Genomic DNA, 21,782 nt, shown 5'->3' on the forward strand with positions numbered 1-21,782 from the left:
GAATGCCACTACCACAACCATGGCACCTACGACCGCAGCACCACCTTCTAGAGGAGTAAGTTACAAATATTTTTTTAGTAACCAAATTAAGAACACTAATATTTTAAATTAAGAATAACATCACAATGTTTAAATAAATAATGAATTTGATTCTGCCATTTTGTTTTCGTGTTTAATCATTCTTATTAAACAGTTGTCACAAATAGGGGAAGCGAATACATAATTCGCTTGTTATATTGTTTTATCTGACAATAATTCATCATTTCAAATCGACTAATAAAAAACAATGAAACGAATCATAAAAAATGTGAATAAATTTATTGCTAAAGTATACATTACCATGTTGCAGATCATCCGAGATTTCTTAGGAATATTTTCCGGTATACCTCTGGCTATGTCCGTTGCTTGTAAAAAGGTAATATACTTACACTGACTTTTTTTTTTAATTATTTAACACATTTTAGATTTTCATCATAATATTCTTTTGAATTTCAGAGTGGAGATACACTTGAAGATATATTCCGAAAATTCTGGTAATATTGAAAAAAAATATTTATTCCAAATGTACATTAAGTAGTTTTAGTAATGTTCACAGAAATTTAAATCATATTGAAATGGATTTTGTAAATGGTGTGAATTTATAAATAATAGCCGTTCGGAAAATGCAATAATGTTCATTTAATTAATATTTTTTTATTTTCAAATTTAATCCTATACAATATTGTTTTTGAGTAAAAACTGCTCAGTAAATTTGTACATATCATGTATCACGCTATTCGGACGGAGTCGATTAAGTGAAATTTGAAATACGATTATTTGGTCTATTTTGGATACCTACTAAATAACATAATCAAACTTAGCCATGAATCGAGACTAATTGAAAGCAAATGTATTTGGCTAATATCAAGAAAATCTACTGTATTTTTATTATAAGTGAAGTTTTCATTTAGACGTGTTCACGGTTCGCATAAGTAATATAAATCAGAACAGAAAACCATAGGCACCATGACGCGATGCCCGCTGGCATTGGCAGATAAGGTTGATTATGAGACTTATTACTACTACGTTAACGACTAATATCTAGTAATCCAAATTTAAATTGCATTTGAAATCGGAAGACCTATACATATAAGCTGTTTCTGGACAAAAGGGACAGGACGATTGTACCTACATTATAAGCTTTCGGCTAATCGGCTAATGTTAGATGAACTTTGAGTTCGACTACCTGTATTATAATTATTTAATTAGACTGATCTTACAAAATACTGTATTTGTATTGTCTACATATAGATATTTTAACGTTTTTTTTTGTTTAATTCCTAATTGGTGCACTATATTATAATAAATATTGTTATAAATGAAATGTTTTATTTAATTAATTGATAATCCTTAAAATTATTATATCAAAAAAACAAAAGATTATTTATTCATTTATGTGTATCATTTGACAAGAATCTTTGTTTATAGTCACATTATTCTCCTATTTTGATCCAAAATCTATATATTAATACGTGAAGCAAAAACTTTGTATCCCTTTTTACGAAAATTGCGCGGACGGAGGACTATGAAATTTTCCACACTTATAGAGAATATAGAGAAGAAGTGCACAATGCTAATATTTTTTTTAAATAATGCATAAAAGATATATTAAATCAATAAAGAAAACATTACACACACTAATACCATGTATTTGACGCACACACGCATGCATACTATTTATTGTCAAACTTTTGTTCTTGACGTCTGTTGTCAAATTGAGATTAAATATTGTTTCTTTGTTAATATTTTTTATAGTGTAGTCTTGGCGAAATTTGTGATTATAGAAGTATAAAATACAATTATAATAGTGTACAAACTTACAATTCCAATTAATTATAGTCGAGTTTCGACTACTGCAGGACCGCCAGTCCTCTTAAATATGATTGTAATAATGACAATGTTTGTCAAATGTAAATGAAATGATAATGATTGTAAGGGCTAAGAACCCACGCAAGTATATAATACCACCCAATTTGCAAACCTGTTTGCAGGGTAAGATAGCTGTAGTTCTAATCCAATAGAAATTTCAAATTTATGTTTAAAAGTGGAAAACGTGATCCAAGATCGGGCGGTGTGTCCCTGATAGCCCCAGATTTCATTTTTTTTAAGTAATCTCCTGACCTGGTTTTCAGTGATTCCTGGAACCCATAGAAATTACAACGTGAATGCCAGAAATAAGTTTGCGCGGCTACAGCTAAATAATTATACGCCTCACCAGTACAGTCGACCTTAGCAAGTTGAAGGTCATGACGGATACCATGTGTCCACAGCATACTTTCCCCAGGGCCGAACCAATATATTAAGAATCGTAAAAAAACATTCAGGTGTTTTTTCGCAAATATTATCAAGAAATATCTCAAAAATAATGGGCAACTTACGGAAACAGTGTCTACTCATTATTTTCCGAGAGGCAGAAATGGCAGACACAGGGTCTGTCGCGGCCATCTGGACCCGACTTATTGGCGGTCAAACGGTGACCATCGCGGCCCACTGGGCTAAACGTGGTTTCTAGTCTACTGTTCAACGTGTTAAAGGCATTATGGCCTAAAAGATAAAATACCCTGTGTTCGCATATCGAACGATGCAACTATGTCGATGCTCGAATCCTGTATGCAAATACCAAATTTTCTAATAAAATGCATTCTTAAGTCACGTTCGTGAATGATTTTCATGTCGAAGGAATAATAATATCTTGTAATAAAATCATTGCAGATCGACCTTTGGAAATGGTCAATCGGTTAATTTTGGTTTTGTAGAGCGATATTTGTATCGACGAGAACCGTGATCGGTGCTTGGAGTACCTAAAAGCATCGAGTGGATCGGGAGAATTCGATAGGACATGTCGATCAACGCAGCGGTTCCATTTATTGAGTGCGAACTTCTCATCTGCGATGGGTTGTGATCGTCTCAAAAAAAATTTCAAAGATTTCGCTACGGTGCATACTTATGCTAAAGTACCTTTAAAAACATCGTACAACACATTAACATACGTCAGAGATAAGTATTTGGAGGAAGAATAGGCACTAGTTGATTTGAGAACAAAATCAAATAAGGGCTCATATTCCCGTAGGCCAAGCGTGAATCTTAAAAATAAATTTTAAGCGCACTAAAGTTCAACCAAGTTCTTTTGGTTACCTGACAAATATATATATAATATCTATAATATAATACTTAAAATAAAACACCGCTCTTGTAAATAAAAAATGAGTAATTTTCTTTTAAAACTTGAAAGAAAAAGAAAACTCTTTATCAATAATCTTCAAATTTATTTTTTTATAAACTATTCTTTGATATAAATATAATTTTTTCTTCTAAATTAATTATAATCTCACTTCAGGACCCAAATACGGCCCAATCGTATACTGTAGTCCTACCTATCAGGCGACGGTCGGTGTTTGAACATGAAACAAACTGTCTCCTGGAATTTAAAAGCAGTTTTATTTACTGAAAATAAGTATTCATGGAAATTACGACCTAATTGTATTGTTTAGGTGACCTTCAATGTTCATTCAACAAATAAATTCTTTAGCTTTGAAAACAATACGCTCATTTTATGGTTTTAGTCACTCAAATGTCCTAGATTTGTATTTAAAGAATATATTTTGTACACATTATAATAGTAAACAGAATGGAACGAGAGTGCTTGAAAGTGTTATTTGTTTTACTCACGTATTTTTTATTAGTATGGGCTGAAAATGAAACTGCGCCCGCGTACACTCCTCCCCCGACCGGACCTGCAGCAAAGCCTTTAGGAGTGAGTGAGCAATTTTAGCGTATTTTTGTAAAGCCATTTAAAATAACAGTGTGCAGAATAACACAAATATACAGTATGGTTTGAATCCTCGATTGCTCGATTTTATTTCTTGCTAGTTTATTTGTTTTTGTTTATATATGCTCGAACGTTTTAGAGGCAAGTACTGCACCGATCCTCAGTTTAAAAGCCAATAAATTTAACTTAAAAATATTTTCATTCTACCATTTACATCACACATAAGCACGATTAAGATGATGTTTTTAGTATGGAGGCTGGTTTTTGACTAGGTTGTAAATAGGAATTGTTTAAGTTAAAAATGGAATTTCCTTCAATATTTATAATGGTATTTTTTAAATATAGTGTTCCGTTGAAAGTGTTATTTATTTACATAGACTTGGTGTAAAGATTTGGTACTTTGTAAATAAAATAAAAAAAAACAAAACGATGGAATATTTTTTTTATTGCCTTTGTAGGCAGACGAGTATATGGCCTAGCTGATGGTAAGTGGTCATCGTCGCTCATGCACGTCAGCAATGCTAGGGGCAGAGCTAAGCCGCTGCCTACCAGGCTGCTGAATAGGAGCTGAGTTGAGTTTAAGAGTTCGATCTCAAACCTCAAGGTGGGTGCATGCCCGTTGTGTTATCGGTCGGTTTAGTATTCGCTTAACTCCGTGACTGTAAGGTTGCGACCCCATCTAAGTCAATGAAAAAACTTTGTACAAGACATGGAAAAAGGTTTTCCAAACTGTTTCCTCGTCTACAAATATAGGCTATTAAAATTTTGTCGTATACACACTCTAAAACATCTCCAGGCTGTCATGGTATCAGCGTAACGTAAAATTATGTAAAATAGTATAATAATAGCGACGAAATACATCACGTAAGAAAAATTATAATATCAATAGAATAACAATCGATTTAACGTAGCGTTTCATAATGAGCAAATACCTACCCGGGTTGGTATTTTCCTTTGAACTAGTTCTATTGCAAAATAATCACATACTCTTGCTTGGAGAATAGGCTAAAATTCTGAATGAGATTTCATCATCGCGCCTTAAGATCCAGCTTTAGATTTGGCATGATATCTCCGTCTATGGACTACTGTGTTCGTTTAGGACAGCCTTTCCCAAAGTGGGCGATAACGCCCCCTTGTGGGCGTTGCAGGCCTAAAGGGGGGCGGTAAGAGACCCAGAAAAAATGGAGGCGATTTGTAGAGGCTTGGGAGGCGATTTGTAATTTCATCTAGAATTACTCTTAGACACCGATTAAGCTCTCGCTATAGTTGAAAAAATGGGGGCGCTAAAAAATAATTTATTCCCAAAGTGGGCAGTAGACAAAATAAGTTTGAGAACCCCTGGTTTAGTATTAGGTGAATCGTAGTCTATTCATGAAGGTAAACAAAAAAAACAAAAACGAGATATGTAAATAAATCATATCGGATAAATAAAGTAAAACAAAAAGAAAGAATTCAGTAAATAATCAAAAATTCAATTACCGACAAACACTGAAATATCTACCTACGTGAAAATATCGGATTTGGGCTATACAAAGTTGACATTAATACAGACCGAATGTAATCAATCCGTTCGTATAAAAGTTATTATTTTGGGCGAATAAACAAATCATGTTTGCCTATAACAAAGTCATTTCTGAATAGTAAATATTTTTTCAGGCGATTGCCAGCTTCGTAAAGATGATAATGGATATTCCAATGGGACTGGTGGAAGCTCTGAAAGATGTAAGTTGCTGATTACATAACCCACTTATGTTTCATTTCATAATGTTATCGCGATTGTGTATTATATTTTTTAACTTTTTTATTACATATTCGATTAAACTAATCTTGTTAATTGATTAGGTACTATAGTCCTTACTCGTATCTTAATATCTTAAGGTATTTATTTGTACACCGGCATAGTTGCATCAATCGCTTCGTATATACACTTAGCGTCTCATACTTCAGTGTGCTTAGTGCGAGTTTCTTAACGTTCTCGATAGCGTAAAAGTTAACCCAATTTTGTATGCAGTTGGAACAGCGCCCCTAGCGGCAAACGTATGCGAACGATCCCATTCCATACAAAAATGAGCTAACTTTTACGCTATCGAGAACGTTAAAAAACTCGCACTAAGCACACAGACCACGACTTTTGGACGACTGTTAGTTAAGACGCTGCTTCGCGTATTCGAATCGAGCGATGAAACTTTACTATCGTGTAAATCACTCACTAAGGTAAAAAAATCTAAAGAAATACGTATCGAACACGTATTTAGAAGCGACTTTGAAGTCGTCGTGGCCTAAAAGATAAGACGTCCGGTGCATTCGTGTTGAAGGGATGCACCGGTGCTCGAATCCCACAGGCGGGTACCAATTTTTGTAATGAAATACGTACTCAACAAATGTTCACGATTGTCTTCCACGGTGATGGAATAACATCGTGTAATAAAAGTGAAACCCGCAAAATTATAATTTGCGTAATTAAGTACTGGTGGTAGGACCTGTTGTGAGTCCGCGCGGGTAGGTACTACCGCCCTGCCTATTTCTGCCGTGAAGCAGTAATGAGTTTCGGTTTGAAGGGTGAGGCAGCCGTTGTAACTATACTGAGACCTTACAACTTATATCTCAAGGTGGGTGGCGCATTTACGTTGTAGATGTCTATTTGGCTCCAGTAACCACTTAACACCAGGTGGGCTGTGAGCTCGTCCATCCATCTAAGCAACTAAAAAAAAAGCTTTTCTTCTAAAGCATAAAAATCAATAGATTGCAACACGAATGCCTCAGCCTACCATAATTTCGCCCAATTATAATGAATGTCTTATCATCTAAAGAGAAACTTGAGGATATTTATTTATAAGGCATACATTTGAATTATTTGTTTTTATTTTTTTCAGGCTGCAGAAGCAATTGAAGCTTTCGTCGTCTCTTTCATGAGAGGGATTTTGTAAATTAATATTTTTATTTTTATAATAAAACTAAGGCTGCACTACTTTACAGTTTTTATTTTTCGTTATTCAATCAAGTACCTACTAGTTGTAGTTGCTTGGACTTAAAAAAAGTGCCTTCTTTCTGTTCAGCCTAACAAAATTGTTGGTTGTAGTGAACGCGATATTGCTAATGACATAGATAACGATGAATAACTCAAGAATTGTCCGAGGATTGTATTACGTAGGCGATGCGACCATGACTATGTTCAAATCTCGCGGGCAGATAGCAATTTTTCAAATGAAATCAATACTTACTCATATTCGCGAATGACTTCCAAGATGAGGGAATAACATTGTGCATTAAAAAAATCATGAAAAAAAAGAGTTATTAGTTTACGATTGAGACCTGAAGACTCAGGGTAAGTCGCGCTATTTCCGATGAGAATAATATATCTATGTTGATAGCGTTGAGAGGCTATATCAGCGTAACCCACGCTTGTAGGTGAGCTCTCGGGGCTCAATCTAGAGGTGTTGCTAACACTGGCCATGGCAAGAGCAGTGCTTCGCAGAATCTGCCTCCGGATCGGAAACGCGACCCACTGAGAAGATCCGGCGAGAAACTCAGTGGGTCTGTGTCTGTGGGTTAATTTACTCGCCGAGCTAAGTAATATCAACGATGGGGCAATTCATTTTTAAACAAATCTAATTAAACCAGCGGCTACGGAGACAAAAGAAGCATTTTAATATCACATTTATTTATTATTTTTAAAACCTAGATATTCTTATTCCATACAACATAAAGACATTTGGTTGAATACAACAAAACTTAACAAAATCTTATAATAATATATACTATAGAAACTTTAGTACATTTGGAATTTTATATGTATCTCTTCTCTCGGCCAGACTAGACTAATAAATTGACTTGATTTTGATAAAATTTAGAGATTTGCACTTAATTACGACAACTTCGTAAATGAGTATAAAAATATAATGATTTTACTTTTCTCATTTTTTCTCATGGTAAGTTAAAAAAGAAAATACTTCTCAAATATCAAGTCGTTGAGAGGTGAGTAAAAATTCTTATGGCAATCACTGTTTTTTCTTTCTACAATCATCGCACCAAACTAGGAATGATTGTGAACAGAAAACAAAAAACAATACAATGGTGGGGTCAATAAAATTAAATACATTTTCATTTGCGTAAAACTCTAAAACAACAATCAAACACATAACAACATACAACATTTAGCTGAAGAGCAGAGAATCGTGAATAAATAAATAGCGTATTCATATCACTGAAACAGTGTGCTTAGTGCGAGTTTTTGAACGTTCTCGATAGCGTAAAAGTTAGCTCATATTTGTATGGAATGGGATCGTTTGCCTACGTTTGCCGTTAGGGGCGCTGTTCCAACTGCAAAAAAAATTGGATTAACTCTTACGCTATCGAGAACGTTAAAAAACTCGCAATAAGCACACAGTATTCTGCGACAGCACACTGGCTAAATAGAGTAGATCAGTAGATGATACTATCTACATGTCGATGTCGCACTGCCTACCAGCGTATGCTGGTTTCATTACTTGAATCTCTATTTCACGACATCTATTCGACAATACGTAGATTGCTAGCGACTCCTGTCACATTGACATAATTTTTGTCAAATTCGATTAATAAAGAACTCCGTCTTTGCACACCATTCGCCTGTTCCGAAGTTGATAAAGTGAAAATAAAACTTCAATGACACTCTTTTAGAATAAAGACTTCATTAAGCATATTTCACCGATATACGGCGATGATTTTAATATATACGATAATTTGAGTGATAGTTGCATAATTATCTACGAATGAATTAAGACATTCGCTTAAGATTAGTTATACTATATAGCAAACTGTAAACGGTCGACCAGCAATGGATACAACACAGTAGCGACGCAGTTGCGGCGTGTCAACGATATGGAAACGTCGCGTCGACACAGATTACAGTCACGACGACAGGTGACGCTGTGGTTCAGTAGTCTATACGAGCCACAAGTGTGTAAGCAAGTGAATTCAAACGATCCTATACCTACTGTGCGTTTATGCAGTAAAATAATTTTGGCAATCAAATACATATTTATCTGTGTACAATTTTACAAAAGTATTGTTTTATACACAGTTTAAATGCCACTATTTCTATAAAATAAATACATATTACCTACTGCCATAAATAATACAGTACACCGTCATATGAACCGAGGTCTACTTTCTTAAGACTAACACACGCACACACATCCATGCATACATACACAATACACACAAAAAAGCATCAATTACTTAATCAATAGAATAGTTGGAGTTAAATAGAGACGAACAGAAAAATTTAAGCATGGAGATCCAAACGAACTTAAGTGTAACAGATTAGGAAAGCAATGCGTCTATTTTAAGTGAACAGTCGAGCCGTTGGCAAAATTAACATAAGGGTTAGCTATTTCTTTTGGCTTCTTCTCGTTTTCAACGTCGAATGTATAATAGGTAGGATTCGTCACTGCACTATTGTCCTGTGGATTTTTCGTGTTTGTTTGTTTCATTTCAAACACTTCGTCAGATTTTTTGTCGTCAATACATTTGTCAAGGTACGTCGAGGCATTGTTTTCATGATCAGATTCTGATCCGCTTCTCGCTGGAAGGTTGTTTAAATCTAACAGGGGGGTTATTACTGAACCAACGTTACTAGCTTCCGATACTCTAGGATTGAGCTTTCTAGAATCGAAGTCAAACTTAGTTCCGTGAGCCATGTACTTCGTTTGATCCGATGTAGGGCTCATTGGTAAATAGCCTTCTTGATCTGAAATAAATTAATTGTAATTATAATTTAGCATCATTACAATATATTATTATTTTTAGGCAAACACACAAAATACAAATTTTGGAAAGGACAGACCGAAATAATGTCAAATAGTGTTATTTAGTGGAAACATAGTTCACAGGTTTTCTGTTTTACGTAACACTGAGAAAATGTGTGCATTCCTATATATGTAATCAGTTATTTCTGTTAGTAACAACTACTTTTACAACAATATCAACTGGCAAACTTGCAAACTTGCATGCTTTTACCGTATAGTTGTTGAGTTACAGTGTCGTATTAGCCGTTTCATCTGATAAAATGGAAGAATGAATAAATGTGAGATGTACTGAAAATGATTTAATTTTATTGTAAGAACGTCTTTATTGTAGTCAGTAAAGGGGAAGGTACTAAAAAAATTTCTATAAAAATAAATAATAAGGAAACAGATTCTTTGATTATGTTACCTTTTTCGGCATCAGTTGCTTTAAAAAATACAGTTGAATTAATTATCGGGTCAGTAACATTATAATTCGATACTAAAATCATAGTGTGCCTATAATTAATACTAATATCTCGGTTTTCACAAATTAAAATACTTAATCTACAGCACTTTAGATTGAGCTGAATAGTTAATATTCAAATATCGACAAATAACACCATAGTTTTCTGGAACATGAAAACTGTCTAGTATTGGAAATGTAGCAATTTTATTAAATTAAAAACGTGAGATTAAACCGTAAAAGTGGATTTAATTATGTCTCCAACTCGAGAAAACGGAAAAAACTAATTAAAATATTGAAATCTTGATATATAGGTATATGCTTTTTATGCATCATAAATGAATATGTTAGTATTAGGTCCTTACATATGAAATTAGCGTTTTGACGTACTGACCACTTTGATCTGAAATATCTCCTCTTTGGTTAAGAATTCCAAATTCAAATTTATAAATTCATTTAGCTGGTACTTTTGACTTTTGAAAACAGTAATTCATTTGTTATTTCCTCGTTATTTTTTCTTTGGCGTCGCTTATTACCGCACAATGGAAATTTTGAAATATCGGTATATTTACGAGTACGAGTTTTACCGTGGCACCAGTGCTGCAGACACAGCTCGAAGGATTAATGATGTGAACGGCGCTGGTGTCGCAAAAGAAATCACGGTACGTTTTTGGTTTCAACGTTTTCGTTCTGGAAAATTCAACTCCGATGCGGCAGTCCAAGCCGCCTTCAAAGAGTTTATGACTTTCCCCCCATGGTTTTTTTTAGTAAAGGGATCAATAAGCTACCTATGAGATGGCAAAAGTGCACAAATAACAACGGTGCATACTTTGATTAATTACATATATTTTACAAAAAAAATAATGACTATGTTCCTCCCACATAAAACGCTAATTTCATATGTAAGGACCTTAAATATTAAATAATGTTAAGTTTGGCAAAATCCTTTTATAGACGTTATTTGTTTATAGATGTTATTTGAATATAGACAGACGAGCTATATACGGCGTATCTCGAAATTTGTACGTATGATTTTTATAACACGAAGCTATTTATTTATCCTGAAAATAATTCCTGAGCTATTGCTATTCTATAACTATATATTATTCTGATGATGATGATGACTATATATTATTCTACTAGTATACTATTCTATAACTAACTACATATTACTATTGCTATTTCTATTTGAATTCAAAATTAATACCTACCCTCTATACAACGAGCGTCTTATCCGCTACGCCACGGGTAAAATAAACTATTTGATACCTCTCTACTACTAATGTTCAAGCTTGTAGGTACACAGCAACAATAGGAACGTACCTTTAGGAGTGGGTGTAGCCGGGAAGAAACTCTTTGCCATATTGACGTAGTTGGGGCTCGGTGTTACGATATTGTTGTAATCCGGTGCACAAACCATCGCGAGATAGTCTTCCCCCGTCATGAGTTCGGCGTTCATTTCATTGTACGGTGCGTTCAGATCAACGTAGCGCTGGACACACACACACACAAACAACATTCTTTTAGTTTTTGAAGTCAAATAACTATACAGGGTGTTACAATTTAGTAACAGAAAAAACTATCATTTCTATAATCTGTTTGTATTTGATTAAATTAAAACTAGTTTTATCGTTTAATCTTGTGTTTACTAATGTCGCTCTATTATTTCCGATATTTCGAATCTATATATATATATAAATGAATTGCTGTTCGTTAGTCTCGCTAAAACTCGAGAAAGGCTGGACGGATTTGGCTAATTTTGGTCTTGAATTATTTGTGAAAGTCCAGAGAAGGTTTAAAAGGTAGATAAATATGAAAGTACTCGGAACTACATAAAAATAACAATTTTGTCTCCCCTTTGATGGGTCCCCCGTCGGACGGCTTCCTTTTGTTTGTTTTAAGTTTATTTTATACAAAAGTTTAGGTCTTCTATTTATCGATTGAAGCACTACTAAGTCTGCCGGGTCAGCTAGTACTTTATAATTTTCATGGTAACGATAAATAAACCTAAATTATTATTGTTTTAAAGTTATTTACTTATCATTTAATAAATTCGATATCGAAAATAAAAAAATTGATATGATATCCATGGCTACAGGTAATGGTTTAACACCAGATATTTAATAAGGTTATCTATCTAGCGTAATTTAAAAAAAATATATAATTACATTGCGTTCGTTGTCTTCAAGGAAGTTTCCTAATATTTCCTGCAGCTCTGTGAACGAAGGTCGCGCGGTGGGCTTCTGATGCCAACATCGCAGCATGACATTGTAGAGACGATCATCCGCAAATGGTGGTTTCTCCAATCGATTACTGAAATAATAAACAAGTAATCAAATTAAAACGATAACATTAAACCTGCTGTATTTATCAAACACACACGAACCGCATAATCTCGCGTTTATATTATACTAGTTTTTAAAAGTAGATTCGCGTGCGTTAATATAGAACAAAAGTTCCATGCCTCGAGACGTTTGTATGGAAGAAAAATATCGAAATTTAATGGTGATTATTATTGGTTAGACTAAGACGAAAAAACTTAACAAACAAACCAACTTTGGCATTCCTAGTTTTATTTATTATCAATAAACCTATACCTCATTAAAGTTTTTAAAACTAAAATACTTTTTTCACTAATTTATTGTAAGGTTTGATATTTTCGATTATATAAAAAGCAATGGAGTGTTTTCACTTTACATTAATGTATTGTATCTCAAATTAGATGCACACTTTTTTAGCGTGGATAACAAAAGAAGAAGCTTTCCTAGAATTAATTTCGTAAATGATTTTGAAACGGCTTACAATTTAGATCGAGGACATTCGTGGACAATGGTACCTCTAGGTTTGATCTCCTTTGCCTTCTATGAGTAAGAAATAATAAATAGTCGTCACAAATAAAAACCACGGAATGCCATATAAACATGTACAACAACAATGGTTATTGAGCTTCACCTAGACGGCCCTTTCCTTTTCCCTTCTCCTTAATTTGTATCCGTTTGATTTTGAATAACTTAATTCGTACTTTATTCGATGCGAATGACGAAGTGTCAAAGAATCCATAAAAATATTAAAAATTGCTTGAGAAAACTTTACCCATCAGAGAGCCAACGCAGTAAGTCAGTGGGACTTATGTTAGGGTACGGAGTCTTTGCTAAAGAAAACATCTCCCAAAGCACGATTCCGTAGGACCAAACATCGGATTGGGTCGAAAATATCCTGTCAACCATACATTCGATGGCTAACCATTTCACCGGTAGAGGGCTCTGGAAAAATACGTCAAAATTTAAGTTAATTTCTTATAAATTAGCATTTAAAATTATCATTATTATATTTTGAAAAGAACTTTAAATAGTTACAACAAAATATTTAAATGGGCAAGCACTATTTTGAAGTCGCCGTTGCCTAAAGGATAAGACGTCCGGTGCATTCGTATCTAGCGATGCACCGGTGTTCGAATCCCGCAGGCGGGTACCAATTTTTGTAATGAAATACGTACCTAACAAATGTTCACTTCCACAACTTCCACGATGAAGGCATAACATCGTATAATAAAAATCAAAACCGCAAAACTATAATTTGCGTAATTACTGGTGGTAGGACCTCTTGAGTCCGCACGGGTAGGTACCACCACTCTGCCTATTTCTGCCGTGAAGCAGTAATGCGTTTCGGTTTGAAGGGTGGGGCAGTTGTAACTATACTGAGACCTTAGAACTCATATCTCAAGGTGGATGGTGCATTTACGATGTAGAAGTCTATGGGCTTCAGTAACCACTTAACACCAGGTGGGCTGTGAGCTCGTCCACCATCTAAGCAATAAATAAATAAACATATATATTTATTATAAATCAAGCTTATAATTCAATTGCTTAAGAGTTTTTCTATAAGTGTGTGAATTCAAATCACAGCGAATAAGCAGTATATTTAAAAGGTAGAGAATAACTTACGTTTTCCTTCTTTTGATATTCTTCGTTATTGTACATACTTCTTGCGAGTCCGAAGTCACATATCTTGACTACGTTATCATCGGCTAACAAAACATTTCTTGCCGCCAAATCTCCATGAAGAACCTGAAATATTACAATATTTATGATAGCGATATTGTGCACAAGTTAATTAGAATTTAAACCTATTTTAAAATGTCAGCCGTATACAATTGTATTGTCAATTATTGGACAGACTATAAACTAAGTACCGGTAAAATGGGGCGATTAGGGATTGAAAGGCGAATCGGGAAAAAACCGGGAAAATCTTTCGACGCTCAATTAAATTTTTATATTCGTTGCAAAATCTTCCATTTTTTGTAGTTTAATAGTAGAATGTTGAAAGTTCACAAAACAACTCTGAATATGCATGATAATACCTGCTAACTTATGAAAAATCGCGTTTCAAATTAACTTCCTGTGGTGGTAATTATTTTAGTGCTAGAAACTTTGCTCTCTTTTATTTATTTGATAATAATAGAAGACGACTATGATTTATAAACGTTATTTAGTGTTTGAACCAGCGTATATATTAAAGGTAAGTCTCAGTTGTTATTGGTTTTAATGTATTTGATTAAATAAAAATACATGTAAAAATCTGTTGTTTTTGGGGATATTGGGGACGTCTTAGGTACAAATAACAACGAAAAAGGGGTCAATTGGGATGAGCATACCTGAAATGGAAACGACCTAAGTTTAAATAGGTACAGGTTTGTAGGGTTGTCTATGTAGTTATAACAATATTTTTTTAATTTGTTGGTAAAAATCTGGTTTATTCGAAGCGAAATTGGGAATAAGTCTTTAGTTGAAATAGATAAGCAATTTAATATAAGTAAGTCGATTTTGCAGAGACATGTAACAAGATCAATGAAATCTCAAGGTGGACAAAAATGTCTAAATAATACATAATAAAATATTTAATATTTGTTCAGAGTGGGGGTATTCATCTGATTAATCCATGGAATAACCGACACACCTTATCTCTTAACCCAGATAGAAATATCAGCACTGTCGATTGCACCTATAATTGAGGTGATGTCTGCCATGTACTTTTGTCTGTTTTTCAATTTTTTTTATTGATGATCACTTTGTTGGTGCAACTAAATAAATAAATAAATTAAAACTATATATAAAAATAAAAGTAGTGCCAACCCTAGCAAATTTCTCATTTCGTCCCAATTAACCGCAATTTTCGGGTAAATAGGGATTACACCTATTTTTGCATTTTTTGCTTAAACTGGAATGCTAGTTGCATAATTTTAAATTAGACAACAAAGATGCCCCCAAGACCCAATCATTTTGATCCTGATTTAGCATTATATACATCAACAACTACCTTAAAATTGCTCATAAAGTTGGAATTTGTCCCTAATCGCCCCATTTTACGGTATATCAATATGACCATAGATTGATGATAGATGATGATGGATAGATGATAGACTATAGATAGATGACTATAGAGAAGTACAACTAACCTTTCTGTTAGCAAGATATTCCATTCCTCGTGCTATTTGGAAAGCCCAGCCAAGCAGGTGACCTGATGTAAGCGGCCGTGGCTGGTGACACTCATAGATGTAGTCGCCTTCATATTTAGTTTGCCACTCCTGCTGGATGTACCCTTCCGAAACTGGAATAAGAAAAAAAACACATTAAGTATATTTTCAAGCTAAGTTCCTACTAAGAACTCGAATAATAATAATAATAATAAGCCTTTTTTATTTCTTGTTTTACAATCTTAGGTGGATTATAATATTACATTAAACAACTAATATGATTTTTGTTAGCAAGTTAGCTTAAATTATGTTAGTAATATAAGTACGTGTATTAAAATAAACATAAATTAACAAGAAATCCCGGTTTGGGTAAAGGCCTCCTCCAAAGACTTGTGTATTAAGAATCCTGCTCCAGACTTTTTCCGGGTGAAGTTCCAATGTAGCAAAATATAAAAGCGTTGTTTTCTTCTATTTGTTACCCTGTCATTTAACTTTCGAACTCGAATAAATACATATTATTATTAGGTATAGAATAAAAATTGAATAGCTTATTTGAAACTGAAATAGGCCAAATAAACCATATTACACACACTACATGACATTAAGTTTACGTTTGAAAACCATGAAATGTTGCGTTTACAAAAAAAAAATGCATCACGCCATCTTAAAAATATTCACGCTGTATTATTGAAATGCGCATTTTACAATTATCAAAAGCCATTAATTGATTTTTCTCAAAGCGTTTTCTAAATGTACATTGTAAACCTTTTACAAGAAAATTATTAACGACAAAAAATAATACAAAACTCACAAGAAACGATTTATATATTATTAAGTATTTTTAAATATATTTTGAGCGGATATAATTTTCTGTCCACCATTCTAATGTTGTTTGTCAATATTCAACAACTTTCTAATTAATATTTAATAATATTACTTTCTAATTAGGTAATTTACGTCTTAATGAATAAAGCCTGTCGTTTTTAGGTTAAGGAAACATTCGACGTATGTGGTGACAAGCATGACAAATGGCTCGACAAGCAGTTCCACGAATAAAATAATAATATGTAATTAGCTACAATAAAGTTCAGTTTCCTTTCAGTGAGAATTGAATTCGCATTTTTATAGGCTACTCTGACAGACAATAATCAGATATAATGAAAGTCATCGATAATAATAACAATGACTAAAAACACTGATAATAATCTATATATATTTTAAATAATCTGCTAGCCGCAAATCGTAAAGCATCGTGTATAGCATTGATTTCAGGAAAACGGGAAATATAATAAATAATATATATATACAGTACAGTACAGTTGCCGTTGCAAATCTGCGATATAAGGATAACTATGATAAATTTTAATGTTAAACAATAAGAGTTTTGCATTTTATTATGTTTAATTTATTATAATTATGTTTATTTTATTTATGTATAGGTATTATTACATAAACACATTAAGCTGGTGAGTAGAGACGATAAGGGGTGAGTTATTATACATTTACAAAATCTTGAACTAGCATCGCGAGGCGTTGCTAAACCAAAACAATTGGTAGAAAATAATTGTAGTTGAGAGTAGGTTGACAGTTCATAAAGTGGTCACGAATCAATAAAAAATATCTCGATTGTTAAATCAGGGCGTAAGATAATCGTGGACTCGATTGTCATATTGCAATTCAATCGATTGTTTAACCATCACGAATTCGTCTAAGCCTATGTCAGGCTATTATCAAGATTCTTTAATCTAATCAAATCAAATAAATAAAAAAAATATTCAACCTAAATGAAAGTACATACTTGTTGAACGTCAAAAAGAACTACCGTCAGTTCACAAAAACTAGCCTCCGTCCTGAGAAGAACTGGCAAGAAACTCAGCGGGCATGTCTTTTTTTTTTAATATTAGATTTTTTTAAATACTCATTTTATACAATGAGTAATATAACGTAACAATTATAGCAATATTGAAATGGCCGGAGCGAGCAACTCATTGCGATCTTCTAGATAATCATTGACTTTATAGTAGTAAGCTTTATTGCACAGTTGTTCTTTAATAGTTTTCTTAATCCTAGTGAAATATCGATATGTTAAAAGCTTTGTTAGATTTAAAACTTTACCTTTCCTACCAGATCTCTTTGAATTCCCGGAATATAGCAACGAATGATCAGTATCTTTTGTGTTGCCGGAGCTGAAGTAATCCGAATGTGTTCTGGAAATAACGAAATAGAAACAATTAATTTTATCCAAAAATATGAAATAAACTGTACCAAGATATTTTTTTTTTCGTATCAGTATGTTTGTGTATTTTATTTTTAATATATAAAACAATTATAACATTAGATTTTAAAAACCAACATCTATCAACATAATCAACAATATTTCTACCGTGAAGCAGTAATGCGTTTCGGTTTGAAGGATGGGGAAGCTGTTGTAACTATACTGAGACCTTAGAACTTATATCTCAAGGTGGGTGGCGCATTTACGTTGTAGATCACTATGAGCTCCGGTAACCACTTAACACCAGGTGGGCTGTGAGTTCGTCCACCCATCTAAGCAATAAAAATAAATAAAAAAGGTGGAACAGTTGGTTCCAAACGAACGAAATGAAATGAATTGAACTCATTTATTTATTACCAATATTTTTAAATATTGGAAGGTGTTAAAAAAAAAATGATGATTTGAAATGATATTTTTCAAAGTCCAGGTCAACTTTTCATCATATTGTTGTGGTTATTGAAAACAATTTACTTTTAAAGCGTACATACAATAATAACGAATGACGAATGGAGGAATAAAGCAACAAACGTGTTTTTAAAAATTTCCTGTATGTAGTTGCATGTTTATTACAATTTAAACTTTCCTGTGTTGCCGTACGAAATATACATTGAGATTTGATGCAGTAATTAGATGCGGTTACTAGCTGACCCGGCAGACTTCGTAGTGCCTCAATCGATAAACAAAAGACCGACGGAGGACACATGAAAGGAAAAACAAAATTGTTTGTTTTTATATAATTCCGAGCATTTTCATATTTATTTACCTTTTAAACCTTCCCTGGACTTTCACAAATAATTCAAGACCAAAATTAACCAAATCGGTCCAGCCGTTCTCGAGTTTTAGCGAGATTAACTAAAAGCAATTCATTTTTATATATAGAAGATAATCTTTGAAGGATGCATGCCTCTTGTTACATCTTGCCCATCATTCGTCTTAGTAGCAAAATTCTCATTTATCATCCTATCTAATTTCCCTTAATTCTAATCTTAAGTAATATTTCTAAGGCATATTGGGTACCTACTAGGGATATTTTCTTCCCTATTTTTTCCTGTAAAGTTGACTCATTTACATAATAATATATGAAATACAGACCCCGTGGTACCGACGCTGTTGAGGAATCCTTTATTGATTTTCCCGAGATTCTTTTCTGCGTTGTCAGTTAGCTGATCTATAAACACTTCTCTGTGCTTCTGCATGTAGTTGTGAATGTTTCCGTATTTGCAATATTCTACTATAACTATCAACTCGCCTGTAAATGTAAACAAATCGGCAATTGAGAACAATCGAATATACCTATGACATGTTATGCTTATAGGTTTTGTTCAAGAGGCAATTGTCTGTTGAGAATCTAAAATACATTAAGCTCGATGTTAAAAATATGATCATTAATTTATGAGGTATCCCACCCATTAAACTGGAACAAATAAAAGCTTTACCGCTGAAATAGATAGGACGATGCTGATCAACCGTATGGACTTAAAATATCACCAGTATTTTTTTTTTAAACTATAAATAATAAACCAAGACTCAAAAAGAAAAGAAAGAAAGAAAAATATCCCTTAAAGAGTGAAAGTATCATGAAACTCAATATCAATCAATGCTTTAGAAACAAAAATATGTAAAAATAATATAAAAATGAGGCATTGTTGTAATATGATTTCAGCACGTGCTCCTGAATCATACAAGCGAGGCGGCGGCGGTTCTTAAATTATAAAGTATGTAGTTAACGTACGCTTTGCAATATGTTTCGTACAGGCTCCCAGTAAATTCACGATGTTGACGTGTTTTCCGAGATGCACCATTATTTTGAGTTCCGATGCTAAGGCTTTGATATACATGTTATCTGCAGTTCTTTTCACCATCTTCACGGCGACTGGAGTTGTTACTTCAGCATTGATTATACCACGAGCTTCGGCTTTATAGACTACGCCGAATGCACCAGCACCTAATTGCTTCCCTGCAAAACGCATTAAGCAACTGTTTCTCACAAGTACTCATTGTGTAGTATTTTTTTAACTTTATAGTTTTCTCTGTTCTTAAACACATTTATTCAATCCAATCCAAAATCAATACAGATATACTCAGGATAAAATAATAAAATATGTATCAGTTTCAATTTACTGGCAAATAAATAAAAATAATATATGTTTATTGAGCTTAAATATGAAGTGAGCGGCTTTTAACTCTGTTCTTATCTTGATCATATTATTACAATTAGTATACATAGTAAATAGGGAAGTATTGGTCAAGATTTCCTCACTAATTTACTCACCAAATGTTAATTTTTCGCGGGGAAACTCGAATTTTTCATCGTAAGGTAATAGATCTGCTTGTTCATCAATTCCCAAATTGGGATTGAATGATTTCTTATTACCACTTTTGAAATTTAAAAGACCCGCTTTAGTCAATTCCCTTTGTTTTTTCAATTTCCACGTAAATAGATACGCCACCATACCGAGGAGTACTAAAATAATCACCGCGGTGACAATAACATAGGGTGTGTAGGATTTCTCGGCTGTAATTTTGAAAGTTATAAATTAAAATAATTTAATTGTTTCGGCCCTTTAAACCAAATATAAATCTTTACGAAAACTGTTTGTTACCTTTAAGTACGAGTGTGTAAGCTCTTCTTAATTCACTAGCATTATTCAAAGCCACACATTCATATATTCCGTTGTCTTTTTCCTGCATATTTTCAATTTCAAATGTCGAATTTACAATCGTGTGGTTTACTATGTCAACAAATAATTTGTATCCAGAATTATTAGAAATGAGTTCGTCATCCTAAAAAAACGGAATGTATTCTTCAATATGGTTTAGAGACGTTGGAAATTTCATCTATATATGTAAAAGATAGAAGGCACCTGAAATAAAGATACAATATTAAATTAGCTTACCTTATACCAATAGATTGTTGGTCGAGGAACACCTTCAGCTTCACAATGCAATTGTATTGAACGACCCTCCATTGCTTCTTCATCTTTATTGGAATCCGGTTCTCTGATTATTGGCGCCAACAACTCTGTAATTAATATTTATCATAGAAAAATTGTTTCCGTTATTAAAATTCCAAAAACCACTTAAAAAAGAAACATCAGTTTCTACTGAAGCGTTTGATTATTATAAATATTTATGTTTTATATGTTATTTATATTAAAAATAGTTAACGCTTTTTTTACGGTTAACTTAGATGTTCAAAGGTCCCTATATTCCATCAGGATTTAAATAATTTCCTGGGCTCCTAGACACAATGAAACGAAGCTTTCCACCATTATCATCTAATTATATTAAGCAGTTGATTAAATGTTTCTGATCAATTACCTTAATTTTAAATTAAAACGATCATAAGGGACATACATGATTCGTAGTAAAATCAAAATAATACAAACCCGCAACGGTTATTGTTATATTTTGAAAGTCTGCCTCTGTGGAGTTCTTCCTTAAACCTCGACATATGTAAGTGCCTGTGTGCTCCATTGAAATCGGATCTAATGTTAACGTAGCTATATGCGAAAATGTGCTGTTTGAATATTCAACTAAAATCAAATCAACAAAAATAGAGGATTTAGAATAGTTTTTTGGAATCATATGACACAGAATAGAACTAGACTAGAATAGAATTGCTTACGGTCTTCCTTCCTGTCTCATCGAACTATGCTACTACTTCCATATGTTTCCACGCTATTAACGTCCTTACATTATAATTTTATTCCCTTTTTTTTTCCTACCTAAGCTGATAGCCTTGAGAGGCTGTTTCAGCGGAACCTTAACTAGTAGGTGAGCTCACGGGGCTCAAACCTGACGACGTTGCTAACACGAACCCTAGCAAGAGCCGTGCTTCGCAGAATCTACCACCGCATCGGAAACGCGACTCACTGAGAAGATCCGGCGAGAAACTCAGTGGGCTGTGTCTGAGGGTTCGTTTTTTTTTCCCACAAAAATATCCTTGCTCAAGAATTTAATGAACCCAAAAATTAGATAAATTAAGGAAGGGA

At 33.5% G+C, this 21,782-nt stretch overlaps 1 protein-coding gene and 1 long non-coding RNA gene across 9 annotated transcripts in view; one reads left to right on the plus strand and one right to left on the minus strand.

Moving 5' to 3' along the window:
- The first annotated feature begins 1,860 nt into the window (after nt 1-1,860).
- On the plus strand, nt 1,861-2,691 carry LOC134199981 (uncharacterized). Its single transcript, XR_009974701.1, has 2 exons — nt 1,861-2,031; nt 2,172-2,691. It is a non-coding gene; the product is annotated as an uncharacterized LOC134199981 (long non-coding RNA).
- Nucleotides 2,692-7,452: 4,761 nt separating this feature from the next.
- Nucleotides 7,453-21,782, minus strand: part of LOC101745869 (vascular endothelial growth factor receptor 1) — a 34,057-nt gene continuing 19,727 nt past the window's right edge. For 6 of the 8 annotated variants that reach the window (XM_004927990.5, XM_012691844.4, XM_012691843.4 and 3 more), the window contains 13 exons: nt 21,177-21,323; nt 20,685-20,809; nt 20,391-20,571; nt 20,060-20,302; nt 19,520-19,744; nt 18,880-19,036; nt 17,628-17,719; nt 15,495-15,646; nt 13,984-14,106; nt 13,133-13,302; nt 12,208-12,352; nt 11,363-11,531; nt 7,453-9,539 (listed from right to left, as the gene is read on the minus strand). In XM_004927990.5, coding sequence (XP_004928047.1) covers nt 9,130-9,539; nt 11,363-11,531; nt 12,208-12,352; nt 13,133-13,302; nt 13,984-14,106; nt 15,495-15,646; nt 17,628-17,719; nt 18,880-19,036; nt 19,520-19,744; nt 20,060-20,302; nt 20,391-20,571; nt 20,685-20,809; nt 21,177-21,323 — 2,339 coding nt within the window. In that variant the 3' untranslated portion in view covers nt 7,453-9,129. Of the gene's footprint in view, nt 9,850-11,362; nt 11,532-12,207; nt 12,353-13,132; nt 13,303-13,983; nt 14,107-15,494; nt 15,647-17,627; nt 17,720-18,879; nt 19,037-19,519; nt 19,745-20,059; nt 20,303-20,390; nt 20,572-20,684; nt 20,810-21,176; nt 21,324-21,782 lie in introns of all 8 variants that reach the window. The other 2 variants (XM_062671823.1, XM_062671826.1) reach the window with 1 other exon arrangement.

This window comes from Bombyx mori, chromosome 13, assembly GCF_030269925.1.
Source record: "Bombyx mori chromosome 13, ASM3026992v2".
In the NCBI taxonomy this organism is placed as follows: Eukaryota; Metazoa; Arthropoda; class Insecta; order Lepidoptera; family Bombycidae; genus Bombyx; species Bombyx mori.